Below are 21778 nucleotides of genomic sequence, written 5' to 3' on the forward strand. Positions count from 1 at the left end.
AAGCACATTTGTTCAGAAGAGCAGCTCAGAAAGGAGCATCGAATCTGCCTGGTTGACTGAAATCACTTTGGAATGTTATTTACAAACTTATGCTCTCAGTTAGGATTGCTCTTCCCGCTGATGTTCCATGAAGCTTTACGGCCAATTAAATATTAGGTGGTTTCATGAAACAGGCCAAAGTGTCAAGTTCAGCCAGCTCTCCTAGCAGATACCCTTCTGTCTGTCCTATTCATCTGCTGGCTTATCTGCAGTTTGCTTTGCAGCCCACGTCCAGCCCAGAGTTTTCTGACTTAAGTGTTGTGTCCATTGTCATACCTGTTTTGTTGTGTGAATGGGTCCTGCTGCTTCTCTCACTTTCTATTAACTTTCCATGCACATGAGGAGGTTTCAGAACCGTGCCGCCAAATATAAACTGCAGATGGAATAAGAGTCCTATTTTGACTAAAGTGTTCTTGACAGAATTGTTATTGAAATTCAGGATGAACTCTGAGAGAAACATCTATATGGCATGTTCCTGTCCCCTTTGCACGCACACAACTTTCTCGTACTTAGATGCCCGCAGTGTTTTTATAAAGCTCCCGTGCATCAAGACCATAGAGAACAAATATTGCCTGTGGCACCCACAATTAGGACACAAGCATAGAATAACCAGTAGAGGTTATTTAGTAAGGTTATGCAATGCAGCAGCCGCTTCTTGAAGTGATTAAATGGAATGAACGTGATGTCCACACTTGTGTTGGCGGTTGGAAAGCCACAGTGAAACGTTGTAGTAGAGTCAGCAGTAAGACCCGTGGATTCCTGATCTAAATACAGATTGTGCTGAAATAATTCTGTTTGTGGCTTTTGGTTCTGTGGAGTATGTTTGAAGTCCATCGTGTATTACTCAGCGCTGAAAGCACACTGTGAAGTTCACAAAAATATATTCAGGGTGCACCAGTACAGCTGTAATGCATTTGTCATTATTCCAAAACTTGAAAAATGAGATTTCATGTTAAAGATTCATTACATTTTATGGACCTAATAAAAGTTGTGAAAGGTTTAGAGTGTTACCATTCTCCACACATAACAATACTCGTGCTTCATGTGGGGCCATTCAGCCTTGAAAATATTAGCTATGGGCAACAGTGAAGTTTCAATCTGCTCATAACTGTACAAGACAGAGCTATGAAACTTTTACATACTTGTTTTCCCCCCCTGTGTTTTATTGTCTATTATATTCTACTTTTATGGCTGTGCAGCACAGTTCCAGCATTACAGGCGCTTAAGATGTTTATATATATATATATATATGAGAGAGAGATGTATATATAGTTCTGAAGGCCATAGAGAAAAAGACTTAAGTATATACACTGGTCAAAATAAATAAAGAAATAAATAAAGAACACGGTTTAATCCTTGTATATCATTAAGTCATTAAGACTTCTGGGATATAAGTTCACGTCCAAGATATCAGTTCAAGTGTCAGAGGGGGTTGTTAATCAGTTTCAGCTGCTTTGGCGTTGATATAGTTAACCACAGGTGCACTAGATGGGCAACAATGAGACAACCTCAAAAACACAAATGTTTTTACAAGTGGAGGCTGGCTGACATTTTTTCCTCCTCATCTTTTCTGAGTTTTCGCTAGTTTTGCATTTGGCATGGGTCAGTGTCACTGCTGCTAGCATGATGCGATATCTGGACGCTACAGAGGTTGCACAGTTGGTCCAACTCCTACAGGATGGCACATCAAGACGTTTGTTTGACAGAAGATTTACTGTGTCTCCCAGCACAGTCTCAAGAGCATGGAGGAGATTCCAGGCAGGAGAGCTGGACAGGGCTGTAGAAGGTCTTTATCCCATCAGCAGGGCTGGTATCTGCTCTGCAAGGAGGAACACTGCCAGTGTCATGCAAACTGACCTCCAAACAGGACACTGCTGGGCACTGTGGAGCCCAAATTTTAATTTGCTGTAATATACTGGAATTGGCACATCCACCGTGCCACTGATAGTCTGAGGAGACATATCCATGGAGGGATGCACAGACCTCTACAGGATAGACAACAGCACCTGCCATTAGTTATCAGGATGAAATCCTTGGACCCACTGGCAGTGAGTCCTGGGTTCCTACTGGTACATGACAATACCTGGCCTAATTTGGTAAGCATGCAGGCAGTTTGTGGAGGGTGAAAGAATTGATAACAGTGACTGGCCCCATGCTAGGCTGAGTAAATCCAAGAGAACACCTCTGGGACATTATGTTTGGGTCCAGGTTGTACCTCAGACTGTCTGTGAGATCAGTGATGCCCTGATACAGATCTGGGAGGAGATGGACACAGTTGCCATGAAGCCACAAAAACTACTGAGAACCATTTTCAGTTCCTGTAATGACATTTCAGCAAAATGGGAAAGCCTGCTGCATAATTTAAACACCATTTTTCTGATCTTGGGATGCGGGCACAATGCAATGGCTGCTGTTTTATCCATCGAACAGCGCATCTGCCTGCATCCGAAGCGGTACCCCAGGTATTGTACCTCCCTCTGTTCAACCACACATTTCCTTGAATTGGCGGTGAGTCACGCTTGCCTCAGGGACTCCAGGACTGCAGCCACCCGCTGTACATGCCCAGGAGTGACCGGAGGCAGCATACGCAGTGTGTGAACATAGCACCCGGTCCATGAGCTGCTGGAAAGTGGCTGGGCTCCAAACAAGCCGATTGGAAGTGTGGGAAATTGGTGCAAACCATACAGAGTAGAGAAAGCCATTTTTCCTTGGACTCTAGAGACAAGGGGATTTGCCAGTAGCCCTTGGTTAAATCCAGCTTCGTGAAAAAGCCAGCAGTGCCAAACCAGTCCAGGTAGCTCTCTGACCTGGGGAATTGGGTAGGCATACCTGCGACACCTCATTCACTTTGTGGTAGTCGACACAGGAATATACTGACCCATCTTTTGTCACTATGGGACACAATGGGGCTACACCATGCACTGTGTGTCTCTTCTGTTATTTCCAGCTTTAGTATTTCAGCCAGTTCGTTCTGAACAATTTGTCTTTTATGTTCAGATAACCTGTAGGGCTCTGAACGCATCGTCACACCAGGGCGTGTTTCAATGTGGTGCTCTATGAGTGTGACCGGGCAGGGGGGGGGATATCTGCAAAACATTGCAATGTAGCAATATCCGTTCTTTCAGCCTGTGTGAGATAGTTATCACAACGGAGGAAGGATGGTGTGGCGGAATTTGGCCCCAACTCATTCTTCACCAAGCTCACCAGAGAAGTGGTTTCAGCCCCTCTCCATGCTTTTAGGAGGCTGAGGTGATATATCTGTGTGGCTCCTCACTTGTCTGACTGTACCACTGTAAATCTGGGACTCCCCACCATTTGACCTAAGAACTGAAGAAGCTTCTCAGATGAGAGGTGAAACGTCTTCAAGCAACTTAAAGAAGTCCAGACGCTTTTCTTTCCAAGCTCCTTTGACTACGATGACCTGGATGACTGAGAACCTTCACAGACACCACTTCATAGTCTTTTTGAATGGCCGGGTGGTTCACCAGCCGGGCAGAACACACACCATTGGTGCACATCCGCCTGGATGCCTGGCCAATAACATCGGGCCATTATTTGCTCCAGAGTTTTATCATACCCCATATGCTCCATCATGGGATAATAGTGATCTGTTTGGAAAATCATTTTTCCAGCAGCTTTTTGGCACCAACAACTGGGCGTGTTCCTTTTCTGTGCAAGTGTCACGACTCACTCGATACAGCCTATCTTTAAATGATACAAAATGTGAGCAGGTTAGCACTGCGTCATGGTGCACCATGTGACCACCAGTTCCTATCACTTCGTCGAATGCTGAGCATGAGGTGTCATCATGAGACTGCTCGAGTGGGAAATCTGCAGGAGCTGGCAGAAAGTCAGCGTTGAATAACGCCACATCACCGCTGAGTGTAACACAGACGCAACATGCCATCATAGGTCGTGAACGCATCCCCACACACTACCCCAACCGATTATTAAACCCCGCCCAATCTGTCCAGAGAATTAAGGGATGCGTCAGGCATGAATTAAACGCAGTATTCTCTCTATGCACGTTGCCCATTTCCAGCAGCACTATGGGATATTTGTGTGTGTCCCCATGCACACACTTAACTTCCACCCACTCTGCCTCTAGCAGTGCCAGGGACCAGGGTCTGCATCCAGCCCGAGTTCACCATAGCCTGGCGTATACACCCTTGGCAACTTACCGCTACGCTATACGTCCCATCTCAGATCGAGGGAAGGTGTTTGAGGGCCAGTGACATAGAACACCTGATCCACCTCCATCCGTGGGCACTCTCAGCTGATGTATTCTGGTTGCCTGCACTTCCAGCACTCCTTGCAGGGCCGATGGCAACTGACACACTGTGCTGTCTCCCCTGGAAACCCCTCAACAAACTGCTCCTGGACCACCACATCCAGCAGCTGTGCCTCCTCTGGTGACGGTCCCGGCTGAAGCCATCGGACCGCTGCATCATGGAGCCGCGGAGCAAACGCAAAGGTCTGATCTTTCACCCCCATTCCACTGCCGCAAAAATTCTGCCAGTGAGAGGACAAGTAGGTCCAGGATGGCTCTACGCCAGTGGCAAGCTTGAGCCTCCCCCAACGGCAGTGGCAACAGCGCCCATTCTGCTGCCGGCCGATGGGCCACTGCCCCACCCCTCTCCTGCAGCTGAGCCACAAACTACACATTGAGCACAAATTCAATACAACAGTCATTTAGAACTGCTTTTATTATAGTGTAAAGGCCTAAAATACCAGTGATCTCTGAACCTTAAGGTTTTTCTTCTCATCAAATCAAAAAGTTCTGCTATATTCATGCAGTCAAATAAACGTGAACATATCTCTGTAACATAACAAAGCTAAGTACACAACTAACCTAGCTGTTTGGCTCTACTTTAAAATTCTCTGGAAGTCTTAAAATCCTTCTCTTCCCCTCTGCTTCCTCCCCCTCTCTCCTCCCTAGGTGACAGTGACAGATTGGTGTGTTTGGAGGACGGGCTGTGGTCTTTCCCGGAGGCCTACTGCAAGATAGAATGTCCAGAGGTGCCAAGCATGTCCAATGCCAAGCTGCTAACAGCAGACTGTCTAGCTTCAGGGCACGATGTTGGCTCTGTCTGTCGTTACAAATGCAAACCAGGCTTCTATGTGTTAGGGAGCCTCAAAAAGAAGATACGACGGTAAGTTGGGCAGAAATGCTGGCAGTCAACAGAGTTCATTCACTATTTAAGTGTTAATTGCAGCATAAAGCTTGAAACACGCACAAAAACATTTCTTCTTATTCTAATTCCAGGCGTTTTGTCTTCTGAATGATTCCTTAAATTATCAATGGGAAAACTTTTTATTTCAGTTTACTTGTTATATCCAAATGAGACACTAGTCAGCATAGACAAACCAAATTAAATACAGTGTTTAATTACACATGCCTCCATGCGTAATGGAGGAAATTCTCTCTTTCCCTTTACTTTACAAGATTCCCATTACGCACTAGTTCATAAAATTAGGATCTTTGCTTTAGATTTTTCTTAATCACTGTTGTAACAATGCATCCCATGAACACCCAGAACCCAAAGGGGAAAGTTTTAAATATCAATGAGTACACAGCTTTTAAGAGGTATTCTTTGGCCCATCATCCACATAAGTATATTCAGTTTGGGAGCAAACTCACATTAGGGTCCAATAAAATATGTACTGCTGCTAACTGGGCCTCGTCATTCCTTTGCCAGTTGTATTCCCCGAGTAACTGCTCATTACTGAAAACACATCCCATGTTTATAATGAAATGAGGGTCTCCTAACAGGAGATGCATTCTGTGGTGTAAGTTTATGTCCTCCTTCAGGAGTCGGCTTTCTTCACACATTTCAGACGGCGTTGGGGGGTCAGGATGGTCTTGTATTTGAAAGAAGATTAATAAATAGCATACAGAAAGGCTGTTTGATATCATAGAAAGCTTGCTAGTGATTCTAAATTGACCATAGATATGAATCTGAGTGGGATCCGTTAGCCTGTCCAGGATGTGCCCCGCCTCTCGCTCTATGACATTTAGATTGGATCAGTAGAAGAAAATGGATGGATGGATATTACCCTAAATTTCTTTGCAATCCAATGAACAACTTTTTATTTGGAAGTTCCATCTGCAGCTGGGTGTCTTTATGAGTTATGCTTCCTCCGACATGAGTAAACATTTTAATAACCCCTGATGCTTTATTAGTTCAGCATGTGAAAGTAAAAGGCAGCCGCTATTACAGAGCTTTAAACAGGCTTTTTACTTTTACCTTTGACAGATGTACCCACATAAATATTATAACACACACTGTTGCATTTACACCCAACATGCAGCACACAGGAAATATTGTTTACTGTAGAACGGACACTGTTGTGTGTTCAGCGTTTCTTACAACACGTGCTTCACTACATTTTTCCATGTAATGTGTTCAGTTGTCTTATTTGTAAACCTTCCTTATACCTTCACGCAAAACAGCAGTGTGTGTTAAACTGGATAATTCGGGTCATTGAGAGATGTGTGTATTACCTGTTGTCTCTAGGAAGCACTTCAAGTTAGAGTGTCTGGAAGGAGGGCAGTGGGAGGAAACTGGCTGCGAGCCGATAGCGTGCCCGGCCCCACCTGATATATTCCAGGGCATGTACACCTGCACCAATGGCCTGTACTATGACACCGTTTGCACCCTTCAGTGCTCGGACACAACGAAAAATGTAAGGTTTCAACAGCTGTTAATTTATTTAACACCTCAAAGTGCTTGTACTTGTACAGAAGTGTTCTGTACTATCAAAACGCTTTTAGATCGATCACAAGGAGAGTGATCCTGAGTGTCGGTTGAGTTCGCTAAGCTGCATGTTATTAAATGTTTTGTCAAAAAGCCGAAGAAACAGTGGTCTAACACCTCTACAAGTCATGCTGTACAGGTCAGTTTCACAAATGCCTGACTCCTAACATGGTACAGTAACTGCAATGGCCGTGTTCATGGCTAATGCATTAGTTACACCTTGACATATACGTATTGCCCCAGACGTCTAGAGGAATCATTTTGGGGTCATCCAGGAGCTCTTATGCAGGGTAAGTGAAGTGTGACAAAACCTCAACAATGGCTGTCATTGTAAATGTTTAAAAATGTGTCCTGCAGCAGGAGTCCAGACTGTGGACAGCATCATGGTCAAACCAACTCTGAATGCTCTGAACAAACAATGCTTTTTTAAATAGAAAACACACTTAACACAAAATAATTATTCTAAAAAGCAATTAAAGTTTTTCATATAGGAAGGTGCAGATTCACACAGGAGATTAAAAAAGATCCACTTTGGTGATGACTAAGAGAAAGACAGGATGCATGTAATCTACACGGGCATGAACAATGAGAAAAACAGCAAATAACAAATATAAAACACAACAGACAAGAAGACTCATATCTTGCAGAGAAAAACGGATACTGCCCCAACATTAATATTAAAATCTAATAATACTGTTGGTTCACGTTTTTTGCAATATTGACCTCTGCTAATTTCATATAACACAAATGATACAGAAGGTTTACTGCCTTGATTATGAAATATGTACACACAGTTCACATATTAACTTGGAAAAATCAGCATTAATTAACAATACTGACTGTCAATTAACAATTTATTAACAATAGTTTAAAGGCAATAAATAAACATTACGTATTAAACGAGTCAAAATGGTCACAAAGTGAATTACAAAATAAATCAGCAAATTAAATTTTAATACTGACTCTTATTTTTTTTTTTTGACAACTTTATTTATAATTTTCCAATATGACAAAAGTACAGAAAAATATAACTCGAATTGCGATTACAAACACTGCCATTGTGAAACTGGTTACTGCAGGAAAATGTGTAATCTATGGGCACATACACAAAAAAAAAGTACTATCATGTGAACAAGGCAAAAAAACAAACAAACAAACAAATGAACAGAAAACAAAACAAAAACAAAAAACAAAACAAACAAAAATAGAATAAAATAAATACATAAATAAAACGGGGGCTGCATTGTGCGCAGTTCTTTCCGGCTTGCTACAGATAGTAGGTGGCTTTAAACAAAGAAAGAGAAAAAAAAACAAACACAGATAAAAGCAGTATTACATCATACTTCAGTAAATGACGACTTCTCCACATATTCAACAAAGGATGACCAGGTTTTGTAGTATTTACTTTGAGACCCTCTCAAACTGTATCTCAGATGCTCTGCAAACACCTCGTCACCTCTCTCACCCACTGAACAAACACTGACCTGAGTCCTTCCATTTAAGAAGAATTAGCCTGCGTGCCAGGAGAGATGAGAAAGCCACTGCATTCATTTGATAAGAAGTTATCCCGTGTTGGTTTGGGAGTACACCAAAGACTGCTGTCATCGGATTAGGATCAATTGTTTTCCCACACACATATGAAAGAGCTTTAAAAACTAATTCCCAGAGCCGGTTCAAATTAGAGCAGGTCCAGAACATATGGCTCAAAGTGGCGGGTGATTGCTTGCACCTCGGACATCTATCATCGGGGGTATTGTATATTTTGGCTAGTTTAGCTTTGGTTAGGTACGCCCGGTGAAGAATTTTAAACTGTATTATACAATGCCGTATACAGATTGAGGATTTATGGATCCTGCTCACACTAAGGTCCCAAAGGTCGTCTGGGATCTGGAGGTTTAAGTCCAGCTCCCAGGCGTTTCTGGCTGTGGACACAGTCTGCCTTTATATGCTGCAGTGTGCTATATATTTGAGAGATGTGGCCTCTAGCAATAGATCAAAATTGCAGACAGTCCTCAAGTCGACAGTCATTAGGTAGACTTGGATAAGAAGTGAAGTGTTTAACTACAAAGCTACGCACTTGTAAGTATCTAAAGGAGTGAGTCTTCGGGATTCCCTTTAGATAATGTTTCAAAGGATAAAAACGACCCTTTAACAAACAGATCAGAGAAGCAGATGACTCTCATTTTTTTAAAGGTAAATCTTTTAGATCAGCGGTCCCCAACCACCGGGCCATGGAGCAGTACCGGTCTGTGAGTCATTTGGTACCGGGCCGCGAGAGTTGAGGCCCGGGTGTGAAATTCATGGTTTTCAGGTTTTTTATCATTGTTTTTTTTTTCGGTTTTCCTGTGTCTTTTGCTGTGTGTTATGAATAAATCTTCTTTTTGGGGGGGAGTGGTACTGCTTTTATTTTGTTGTATTTAGCCGAGACACCTGAAAGGGCCATGAAAATATTGTCGGACATGAACCGGTCCGTGGCGCAAAAAATGTTGGGGACCGCTGTTTTATGGTAAATGGCCTTTGTATAGCGCTTTACTTAGTCTCTAAGGACCCCAAAGCGCTTTACACGTTCAGTCATCCACACAATCACACACTGGTGATGGCAGCTACATTGTAGCCACAGCCACCCTGGGGCGCACTGACAGAGGCGAGGCTGCCGGACACTGGCGCCACCGGGCCCTCTGACCACCACCAGTAGGTGGTAGGTGAAGTGTCTTGCCCAAGGACACAATGACCGAGACTGTCCGAGCTGGGGCTCGAACCGGCAACCTACCAAATACAAGACGAACTGCCAACTCTTGAGCCACAATCGCCCACTAGATCACTACAACATCCTGATTTGGATTGGTGAAGCTCACATCATTTTCGCTCCTAGGATTCGGCTCTGTGGAATATCTGAAATTCAGATTTCACATACAGTTTTGTTTCTTCTACAAATTCCTACAAACAGCCATGAACCTGTATTTCCACCAAGTATTTTGTTGCTATAGTGAGATTCATGCAAAAATGCCCAAACTGGGACAAGTGTAGACTTTCCATTGTGGATTTTAATGCCTGTATTCGTTTCCAGATTGAAATTCGCTGCACTAAAGATGGAGAATGGACAGCAGAATTTGTCATGTGTCCCAATCTCCAGGGATCTTGTTCTGCTCCTCCAGATCTCAACTCTGTGGAGTACAGCTGTGACCATGGGATGGCTGTTGGTGAGTGTGACCTTTCTGTGAAACTAAATGAAACCATATATATCCGTTTTGGCTTATCTGGATGGACACTACATTTTTTCTACTTTATTTGAATTCTTAGACCTCAACATTATTGTGTTTCTCATTTTAAAAATGCTGAGAAAATTAAGAGTAAAGATTAGATAAATATGTGGAACACATACAATTTCTTTAAGTCAGACAATACATGAAAGAAAATGTTCTGAATTAGGATTATTGTTATTTCATTTGCGTTGGGTCTTTTTTTTAGGTGCTGAATGCTACCCAACATGCATTATGGCTGTAGACTTGGACCTACATGACCCGGTGGTTCTGCCCAATGGTACTACAGTCAAGTCTTTGAAACACTGGATGGTTCCCAAAAAGGTTCAGGTGAGATACCTTTGGAGTAGAGTATCGGTATACTGGGGGAATGTTTTTTAATTAAAGTTCAACACATACCCAAACATGGAGTGGCCACAACCTTAAACAGGAGATCTTCTGGTCTTGTCCTCTATGTACTGAAATGTTGTGATGAATGACGAAATGCTGAATTGAAAAAAGTTGTTTGTACTTTACTTTGCATGTCATCATTTTCCAAATCAAAGCAACCCAGATCCAAACCATCGATTTCTAGGATCGTAGATTTACCTACTGCGTCTTAGAGAACCACTCGATCCCAAGTGACGTCCCAGATTACATAACTTGACTAGTGTGACTAGATTTTTTTGGTTTTTCCAAGCTCAGCAAAACAATATATGGTAACATTCAATTCAATTCAATTTTATTTATATAGCGCCAAATCACAACAAAAGTCGCCTCAAGGCGCTTCATAGATACAGAGAAAAACCCAACAATCATATGACCCCCTATGAGCAGCACTTTGGCGACAGTGGGAAGGAAAAACTCCCTTTTAACAGGAAGAAACCTCCGGCAGAACCAGGCTCAGGGAGGGGCGGGGCCATCTGCTGCGACCGGTTGGGGTGAGAGAAGGAAGACAACATGCACAATGTTGGGTTAAAAATAGTTCCTTTCCATCTTATTTCAGACATTGTGTTTATTTTCTCAAGAAAAACTAGAAACTTTGGCACGATGTCACAAACTGGCTCAAGGTATGTGACAGAGAGGGAGTCCACACAAGAAGTTTACTCAAATAAGAAAATTTGTTGTTACTGGAAGGTTGATGCCAGGTTAAGTGGAAGTTAGTAGTTCTTCCGAACCAGCTTTTATAGCCTGGAAGGCCAAGGCGAGCTGGATCAGCTGACAACCCCTTCCTCAGCCAGCCAATAACCACCCAGTGTAGGCCAGGAGGTCCTTTGTAAATGTGACGCCCCTCTTGCTGTCTCAATGTAACAACAGTATTTTTTACAGCGTAGCTATTGCTTCTTAAATGCTGGTTTGAGATACAGTTTACCTGACTCACGCTTGATGCATATATAATATTCATACTTTCAAGGTTCATTGATTAATGTTGAACTGTGATCGCAACTTGCATAACTGGGCGCAGCAGTTTCTAGGTTTTTTTGATAAACGATGAGCTTGGATGTGGTGAAAAATAACATGTTGTGATTGGTAAAAAAATAACCACAACTGAGAAAGACATTGTGGTTTTTGCTACCATTTGGAAGTGCATGGTAGGTGTTACAAAACTGCTGTTGTTTTGCTCACTTGCTGCCAAACGACTAGTCCAGAGCACCGTGAAAGCTGATACATTGACAAACAGTGCAGAGATTTTTACACAAAAACATGAATTTTTGATGAATAATGTGTCCAAACATCTGGTGCTCTCAACAAAAGCATGAAGTAAACTGAGCTACTGCTCCAGACTGATTCACCTTTAATGATAAGCACAAAACTAAGATTGTTCACAGTTTGATGCCAAGGAAAATAAAATGCTGAGCACTTGCTGCCATACATTTTGCGTCAGAAGTCGCATGTCTTCTCTTTCTCACTTGTTAGTCACTTGTCCAGAGATAATATTACATCTCTGATTCCTCAGAGAGTCTTTTGCTACCTAAATACTTGAAATCACACTTTGCAACCCAAATTTTTGATCGGCTTTTTTGGCAATAGTCTTCCCTATTATCATCAATCAATCAATCAAATCTTTATTTTGAACTTTTAAGTAAGTAAGTGTTAATGCACATACAAAAACAAAAAAACAAAACATGAAATCAAAGAACGCCAGGATGCTAAACACATAAAGGCTGATATACACCATTGAGCCCTGCTCTCAAAAACTAACTGATATAACTGATATAATTGATTTAAGAAGTTAGTGCTGAAAGTTGAAAATTTTTAAAACATGTTTAGCACCATCTTTTGTCAGTAAGGAAAATGACATCGTGTGGTTGGTTAGTTACGGCTAATAGACTTATACTAGTTTATGTTAGCTAACTAGTGACAGAATTGATAACTCAGAGGAAATATTTGAATAGTACCTCTGGGCAAAACATACCCATCAGTGGAGGAGACTGATGGGTATGTTGAGAAAATGATATTCTTAAACAACTATTCAGTTCAATTCAACTTTATTTACACAGCGCCAAATCACAACAGTCGCCTCAAGGTGCTTTATATTGTAAGGTAGACCTTACAGTAATACATACAGAGAAAAACCCAACAATCACATGACCCCCTATGAACAAGCACTTTGATGACAGTGGGAAGGAAAAACTCCCTTTTAACAGGAAGAAACCTCCAACAGAACCAGGCTCAGGGAGGGGCGGGGCCATCTGCCACGAGTGGGGGTTGGGGTAAGAGAGGAAGACGGGATAAAGACATGCTGTGGAAGAGAGACAGAGATTAATAACAAGTATGATTCAGTGCAGAGAGGTCTATGAACACATAGTGAGTGAGAAAGGTGACTGAAGAAGAAACACTCAATGCATCATGGGAATCCTACAGCCTACACCAGCATAACTAAGGGAGGATTCAGCATCACCTGATCCAGCCCAGCTTTAGCCAAAAGGAAAGTTTTAAGCCTAATCTTAAAAGTATTAAAAAGAAATACATGTTCTGTGATTTATAAACGTATATATATGAGTTTATTCATCCAACCATTCTTTTAACCACTTGTCCAGTTCAGCGTGAGTATCCAAGCTGTCATTTTACAACAAATGTGGTACATGCTGGAGATCGTCAGTCCAGAGCAAACACTGAGTGATATTTGGGTTGCTAGGTTAGGTGTAAACCTAAACTAGTACCCAGAGAGAACCCACACAGCTACAACGAGGCCCCACACAGAGTAACAGTAGCTAAAAAGTAATGCAGCTATCATAAGCAATAGATTTGTATACATTTTTGCATTTTTAAATAGTAATAGTTGAAGAGGAATTAGCCTTTTTTTTCTACATTCAGGTTTCAACTCCTCAGTCATGAAATTTTAGATTTGAGATCTTTTTGGTGGCTTTAAGTGTTCATTTAAAGTCCTAAATTGAGACCATGACATGTGCTCAAAAGTAATATGTTGCAGTGTGTTTAGTTAGTAAAGAAAACACAGAAATATCAGTTTAATTTTCAACAGAAACCATTTCAAGTGGTCTGTAAGGAACTGAGAGTGTCTAAAAATTAATCTCTGTCAAACTGCAGCTGACATTTTCCAAATTCATCATAGAATGAGCTAATGTGTTTCATATCAGGTATCTGATTGAATCACTGGCAAGATAGTATCTTTAGGAGTTTTTTAGAAAACATTTTTATTCCCAGCTGCATCAGCTAATCACCCAGCAAAATTCACTACATGTGTATGCGACTGTGTCCGTTATCATTCAGGACTTGTTGGATTACTGGAAATCGCAGGCAGATAGTGAGAGTAAAGGTTCCAGTTGACGTCAAGCCTTTTAGGAATTACACACATTTCTCATAGTGTATACACAGTGTATACAAGTCGCCATGAAAAAAAGAAACTTGGAATGTCAGCTCATGGGTCTGAGTTACAGGGTTGTTTTGCTTCAAAGGCGGGTCATGTTACTCAATCTTAGGAGTCGCTTCTACGTTAATGCTGTTGCAAACAGTGCTCCAGTTTCGTCTTACTTTTGGGTGGTCAGTCAGCCCACCAGCCAGTTTTTCCGCCCTTGCCAAGGTCAAATAGTTGGATTGAGGTCTGGTTTCTTACGCCATATCTCTGACACTGCCTTGTGATTTTGAGGGATTGTGTTATCTCAAGTACTTCGGAATCAGGTCTCCGTTGCTGGGTCAGGGTGCACAGAAAGTCACAGGGGAGGATCCGCTTTCTCTGTCCATATTTGTTAGTTAGTCAGTCTGCTGTCTACTAACCACCTTGTAAATTCTTTGGGTCAAAAAATGGCAGAAGACCACAGCCTCACCCAAAATTAACCGCAAAATATTGACTTTTGCATTTCCTTAAGTTGTACAAAAACATGATTTTTCTTGCATGACAAATACTTCAAAAAGACAACAAATATTCATAATGTACTGCACATGTCTGTGAAAACAATAGGATATCTATGGCTTCCAGTCAGAATGAATGCAACATGTAGTTTTATTCATTTTTATACGGTATACTAGGAGTGGAAATTCATTGTAAGCACACAGGGGCCAGGTTTTACAAACTGTGCTGTTTTCTTGTGCTTTCTTTAAGTCATCCATAGGTCAAACGCACAATTTTGCACAAAAGACACTAAAATAATACTAACGAGTAGGATTCCTTTCATCATGCTTTAGCCAACTACTGGTCACTCTAAAACTGATTAATTCTCATCTAACCCCAACTTTTTAGACGGCATCCAATAATAATCTAATAGTTGCAGTGACATGTGGTCATTTTTACGGAAAGGGAAGCAGAGACGATGACTGACTTCATGTCAGAACATGCTGTAAAGCTCTATGCTCCAGTGTAAGAGTCGTAGCTGAGAGACAGTTCTCAACGTAATAACGCTGATAACACAACAGTCATGTTACCAAGCCCGATACAATATCAATGAAAAATAAAGGTGGTGTATTAGTGAAACAGCTGGTCAACCATGGGATTAACGCGACAGTGCTGGTGAGGCTCTGCACAAGTTCAATTTGATAGTTTTATTAAACTGAGCACGATAGGCGCTGATCTCCATCATGAAGGCTTTCTTTGCTAATGTGCTTCTCTACATTACACGTTGGCTTCGATGGTTAGTAAGAGAAAACTGATAAAATTATTAATCACATGGTGCTTTTTTACTTGCTGATGCTTACTTTTACTCCCGACAATGTGAAGAGTAACTGATCTCAGAACAGTGAAAGCAGAGCCAGCAGCAGTTTGTCTAGCATGCTAGTCACCCCTTAGCTCATGATATTACATAGGCTTATCTAAAATGCACATGCACAAACTACAAGAAAAAAGGTCTTGTAGTTTATGAGGCATTGTTGACGGGGCATGGATACTGATATTAAATAAACCAGTTATGCTATAAATTTCAATAGAGTCACAGAGAAGCAGAGTTAAGTGTGCTTAAGAGACAGTAACCACCTACAGCTACAAGATAGCAGTAATGTGAAGGATGGTGCAAAGATGCCAGTAGCATTGTGACAGTGTTGTATTTGAGGTAAAAGCAGAGAGACACTCTAACTTGGGTCCGGTTAAATTTATGTCCAATTTAGGGCTTTACTAGTCAAGTATTGCCTGCCCTGCTTGCCCTGATGGAATGCCGCTGAATAGTAGTAGTCTCAAAAAATCACCGTTAAATAGTCATTCCACAAGATCCATCAAATTCAGTCATAGAAGTCGCACTTCTCAACAGACAACAAAGTGGTTTTCATATTCAAAATGTATATCAGACACTCACTGACGCCCTTCCTTTGGAGGTCAACTGAAACTCAAAAAAATTGCTATAAAAATGTTTTTGTGTCTAAGTGTGGAATAATTTTCTATGGCAAAGACTGCAGCGATCCATTTCCTGTGGCTGCATTGCTTCACTAGTGTTGTTGTGTGCTTTGTTTCCCAGAGCATAGTCTGCACAGGAATGATGAAGTGGTATCCTGACCCTCAACACATCCATTGCATCCAGTCCTGTGAGGTAAGCTTGGAAGCAGCCAAGCAGTTCTGAATTAAACTTGGACATTTGAAGTAACTCTTTTCTTTTTCCTCCAATCTACTGTGCGTAATTCTATTACACACAGTTGTCTTTGGTAAAGTATCAGTGAAATTCTATCTGAACATAGTGCGTCTCAAATGTGCTTTCACATGCTACGAAAGTGTAAATATCAGAAGGATCTCATTTGGTTTTGCCCATATCTCAGCACTCCGTTAGTGCTGAGATATGGGCTAATAAATCCTAAAAACAACTGCACATTTTTGGGCATAACCACATTAAATTTACTGTCTCAGACGGAGCTTTCCAGTAATACTAAACATGAAGCAAAACATGCCGTATCCCTGTTGTCATCACTACTCAAGATACTAGAGCCAGTGTGTGATGTGCTTCATTTTCATGATGACAAATCACAAGCAGAAACTGATGTTCTCACACTTTACAAGAATCCCTTTCAAATCTGGCCAAAGAAGCTTGTTTTTCCAAGGGGTCCTGGCATTGTCAAATGGTGGATTGCCTGCCAAGCCTAATGGATTATCTGAAAAAGGAAAATAAATTAATCACTGGCTTATGCTAGATTTAGAGTCATTATTTAGGCAGACTCAAAGCTTAGTTTAAAAGCAGTCTACAACAAGGATTTTAAAACAAAGACAATTCCAGTAAATCTACGTATATTTGCAAAACATTAGTCAGAATTCTTTAATTGGATACTTTTAATATTTCACTGTACATTATTTAGCGGGCTTTGTCATATGCTGGTGGCTTGGAATTCAATACAATAAAAAGGCTAAGCATTGTGCACAAATAGTTCAATTCAATTCAATTCAATTTTATTTATACAGCGCCAAATCACAACAACAGTCGCCTCAGGGCGCTTTATATTGTAAGCTAGACCCTACAATAACACATACAGAGAAAAACCCAACATTCATATGACCCCCTATGAGCAAGCACTTTGGCGACAGTGGGAAGGAAAAACTCCCTTTTAACAGGAAGAAACCTCCAGCAGAACCAGGCTCAGGGAGGGGCGGGGCCATCTGCTGTGATTGGTTGGGGTGAGAGAAGGAAGACAGGATAAAGACATGCTGTGGAAGAGAGACAGAGATTAATAACAAGGATTGTAATCGTGTCAAACTGAAACGGAATCAGCAACACAAATATAGTCCCCATGATGTTATACCCTTGGTAAAAATACAGAGATTTACACATATCCAAACTACACCACTCAGAAACCATTTTAAATATTTCCTAAAGTAACATTCTTCTTCCTTTTGATTATTCCCGTTTTTTCATTTGGTTTTTAATATGTTTATTACAGAGCATTTTCTTTTACTTGTTTCATCTATTTTGTCTTTAATTTCAAGAGGCTGCTACTAATGCGACTGCTTTGACATTAATGTGACAAATCAATAAAACCGGAACTTTCCTGGCTCTGTAAATGTCCAAGTCAACAAAAAGTAAAATTTACATGTGGTAGTTCATTTAAGCTACACTGTAAAAAAAAAAATTATAATATAAAAGTTTTCTACTGTGCATTTTACAGTTTTGTACTGTTCTTCTAGAATATCATTAAATTTACATAAATAGACTGATTTTACATTTCAAATGTAAATTAAGGTAAAATCACTTTAAATGTAATAAAACAATCACAACAAAAGTCGCCTCAAGGCAAATGTAATGCTATGGAAAAATATATAAAATGATTCTCATAAACTTCTTTTTTACATAAAATAATAATAATAATTATTGTTATTTAGGGCGATTGTGGCTCAAGAGTTGGCAGTTTGCCTTGTATCAGAAGGTTGCCGATTCGAGCCCCGGCTCGGATACTCTCAGTCGTTGTGTCCTTGGGCAAGACACTTCACCTACTGGTGATGGCCAGAGGGGAATTATAAAGTGGAATTGTAAAGCGCTTTGAGGGTTTCAAAGAGCGCTATGTGAATGCAATCCATTATTATTTAAACCAACTGTTAACTGTATATTTCTGTACATTTAAGTATTATTATTCATATTGCCACATTCATTGACCATGTTTATAGGTAATTTCATTGTTTAATCACATTAAAATGTTCCTAATTTAATGTTTAAAAGCACTTGAAAAATACAAAATCCCATGTAAAATTAGGGCAACAAACTGTATTGTCATTACTGAAAATAACTGTATTTTTATGAGAAAGTTATTTTCTGTTATTTTCTGGTATTATTTTGGATCCCCAGCTGCCGGAATATTACTGTTTCTTTAGGATTTCTTTTTACAGTGTAGCTATGTAGCACTTATGTAGCACTTATTTTTGCAACTAGTAGGATTATTTTCCTATCCAGATCAGAACTTACTTAATGGCTACTATTAGCCATCCTGATGGAGTAGTACTTTGGCCATTTAAATTATGTAGAACCAAATGTTATTATTTTTTAATTCTCATGGTTTTTACTTGTGCTCTACACTGTTAAAAAAACATCTTAAAAAAACGGTAATATTCCGGCAGCTGGGGCGCCAAAATACTACCGTAAAATAACAGAAAATAACTTTCTCATGAAAATACGGTTATTTTCAGTAATGAAAATAGAGTTTGTTGCGCTAATTTTACATGGGATCTTACCTTTTCAAGTGATTTTAAACATTAAATTAGGAACATGTTAATTGTGTCACATTTGAAATGTGAAATCAGTCTATTTACGTAACTTTAATGATATCCTAGAAGAACAAAACTGTAAAATGCAGTAAAATACTTTTATATTAGGATGTTTTCCTACAGTGCAGCCATACCCGCGACCTTGTGGTTGTTAGTTCACATTCATTGGCCGATGCTTAGCGTCATGTTATTATGTGTCCCAACATCCAATGGCATGTCACATTGTTTTCATGGCCACACCCTCTCCCCAGGTGCAGAGGCCTATTTCTGTTCAGGAATGTTGGGAATACTTTGAGATTTATATTAATTGCAATTCCTACCTCTACATTTATTTTTTAAAATATATAATTAGCACAGCGTGCAATGTTTTATGTTTTTATTAGTTTTTATTCCTATTAATTATATGTTCACTTGTTACCTCTGAATTATTGAATCAGACCTAGATGACATGACATTTTCAGCACAATTATAATTCAAGTACTCCTTTAATTATTGATTATTCTCATTTTATATATTTTTCCATAGTATTACATTTGAATTTAACAGATCATTTTCTCACTTAACAGACAAATATTTGTGAAATGATGATACATTTCTGAATGTATTTTAACAATCTAAATATGCATATGTACAAAAAAATATATTTATATTTATAAATAAATTGTGTTTTACTATATTTACAGTGATGTTATGTTATTTTACCTTTGACATGTAATATCACCGTCTACATATGTAAATTTAATGATATTCTAGAAAGACAGTACAAAACTGTAAAATATACAGTAAGATACTTTGACATTACTATTTTTTGGAACAGTGTACCTTTCAAACTGGTTAGTATTTAGTAGTAGTTTATTTGTTCTGACATAATCAACACAGTTGATTAGGTGATGCCATGTGTCTAAGGCCACTGTAGCATAACTATAGCAAGACTATACCTGTAGTTTGTATTCTAATTGAAAAGTGGTTTAATGTGCAATTTAGCATGCATTTCAGTTCACGAATACTGTAGCAATGACAGTAAATCACCTAAATTCATAAACCCAGAGAGTTTTTATTTGGCATTCGCCTTCTTGGTTCAGAAAAGGCTGGAACTACTGATGGAACACATAAACTGTTGATGTCTCATGGTATTAAAATATTCTTCCCACCTGCCAGCACTTCATTTTCCCCTTCCACCTTCCCGTGAATGTTGCTAGGCAAAACAGTTGCTTATAGCCCACTCCTCCATGACAACACTGTAAATTATACCAGACCACATGTGCTGCATATGCTCTATGCTCTCATCCAGATGCCATTGCACCCTCTTTGCACCTTGCCTCTGTTTCCACTCTTTCTTAAAACCAACATAGACATCCTGTGAGCCCCCTGTGCAACTACCATACCAAAACTGTTTTATGTAATGTTTTATCTACCTTTCAGTCCCATAAAAGGATTACATCACAGAAAAAGACATGTCTTCACCGAGATCATAAGAACAAAGACTGTAGTAAGATGTGCAGCCAGAGAAATGCATTGACTTATGCATGACTTCATATAAGGCATTTAGACACGGGGGATAGAATCCATCTGCTGAAAACATTTGGTAGATGGTCACAGTGCTCCCCTTCATCTCATCATAAAATGCTGTACAGTATCTTTAAAATCAGCAGTGAGGTACAGCTAATGAAGGATTAAATGATTAAGCAAAACATGGATTAGGAATATCTGTGTTTTTGTCATTTAACAATAGTTCTGCATAAACACACAGACCTACTGTGAATGAGTGTCATGATCTGTGCAAGATGCAAGCTATACTATGACAGTGGAATATACAGGCTTCTTTACAGTTGCCAGGTAATAGCTAAACATGTGGTAATGATGTGATTATAAATGGACTGCATGTAAACATATCTTTCAGAATAATCTATGTTCTGCTCAAAATACTTTTTTTAATGAACATATCAAATACCTGTTGCACTACATAGAATTATCCATCCATTGTCTGCCACTTACCCAGGTTTGGGTCATGGGGGCAGGAGTCCAAGCGGAGAAACTCAGACTTCCCTGATCCAGCTGGGCACCGAGTCCTTCCCAGGCCAGCTAATAGTATAATCTTGCCTGTGACTCCTGAGTCTGCCCTGGGTTCTCCTCCCGTTAGGACATGCCCGAAATACTTCCCCTAGGCGATGTCTAGAAGGCAATCTAATCAGATGTTTGAACGACCTCAACTGGTTCCTGTCAATGTGGAGGAGCAGCAGCATCCAAAATGACCAAGCTCCTCATCCTGTCTCTAAAAGACAGCGCACGAAGCTAATTTCATTCTTTGGTCACTACCCAGAGCTTGTGACCATAGGTGAGTGTAGGGACATAGATTGACCAATAAATCAATAACTTTCCTTTTACGCTTTTTTTTTTTTGGAACTTTTATTGTCAAAAATAACAAGGCAATTCACATCAACAACATGACCTGAGACCTAATCTGCTGCATATAATGGTGGGGATTATTCAAAAACTTAATTTAAAAGAAAAAACATATATACACATATGCATACATACATACCAATACCTAAGCACAGATGTAACAATGTTAAGGCTTGAGTATCCTTTCAAGATATTTTATAATTAGTCTCTGTGAGGTAGCGTGACATAAGCAGCATGGAAGGTGATAGGAAGACAGCATCTGCAGACTGTTCAAGTTTCTTTTAAGTATTCTTTATTTTCTGGCGTCGCCTTTCAACAATTATTTCACAAAAACATAAGAACCTCTCAGTCAAAATCTCACCTGCTTTATATAGAATTCTACTCACACCTGGATCTCATTAACCTCCACCATTGGGAAAACAGGGTAGACTAAATAACACAGTCTAGTCCAAAGAAACAGGAATAAAATCATTTTTCCACTTAACAAACTCATTCACCCAACTAAACAGTTTGAAAAGTCAATCTCTTCACTTACTGACTCATGAGGTTATTTTAAATGAAATAAACAATTTTACACAAAAGAAACACCCCTTCATTTGGTTACACCCAATTGACATGATCAGTGACATCATATCCTATAAAATCAGGAAGTACTGGGGCGGCCATTCCCACATACCTGTTTTACACATAGGATCTGTTCAGAGGAACACACAATGGTA

General features: G+C 40.0%; 1 protein-coding gene across 2 annotated transcripts in view; it reads left to right on the forward strand.

Moving 5' to 3' along the window:
- pappa2 (pappalysin 2) overlaps positions 1–21778 on the forward strand; it is a 97519-nt gene that overhangs the window by 64150 nt on the left and 11591 nt on the right. For both annotated transcript variants that reach the window (XM_087850664.1, XM_087850665.1), the window contains exons 21-25: positions 4979–5192; positions 6558–6726; positions 9865–9997; positions 10266–10387; positions 15937–16008. In XM_087850664.1, the coding sequence (XP_087706790.1) occupies positions 4979–5192; positions 6558–6726; positions 9865–9997; positions 10266–10387; positions 15937–16008 (710 nt within the window). The remainder of the gene's footprint in view (positions 1–4978; positions 5193–6557; positions 6727–9864; positions 9998–10265; positions 10388–15936; positions 16009–21778) is intronic.

Source organism: Neolamprologus brichardi, chromosome 14 (assembly GCF_056152115.1).
Source record: "Neolamprologus brichardi isolate AB-2024 chromosome 14, ASM5615211v1, whole genome shotgun sequence".
Classification (NCBI taxonomy): Eukaryota; Metazoa; Chordata; class Actinopteri; order Cichliformes; family Cichlidae; genus Neolamprologus; species Neolamprologus brichardi.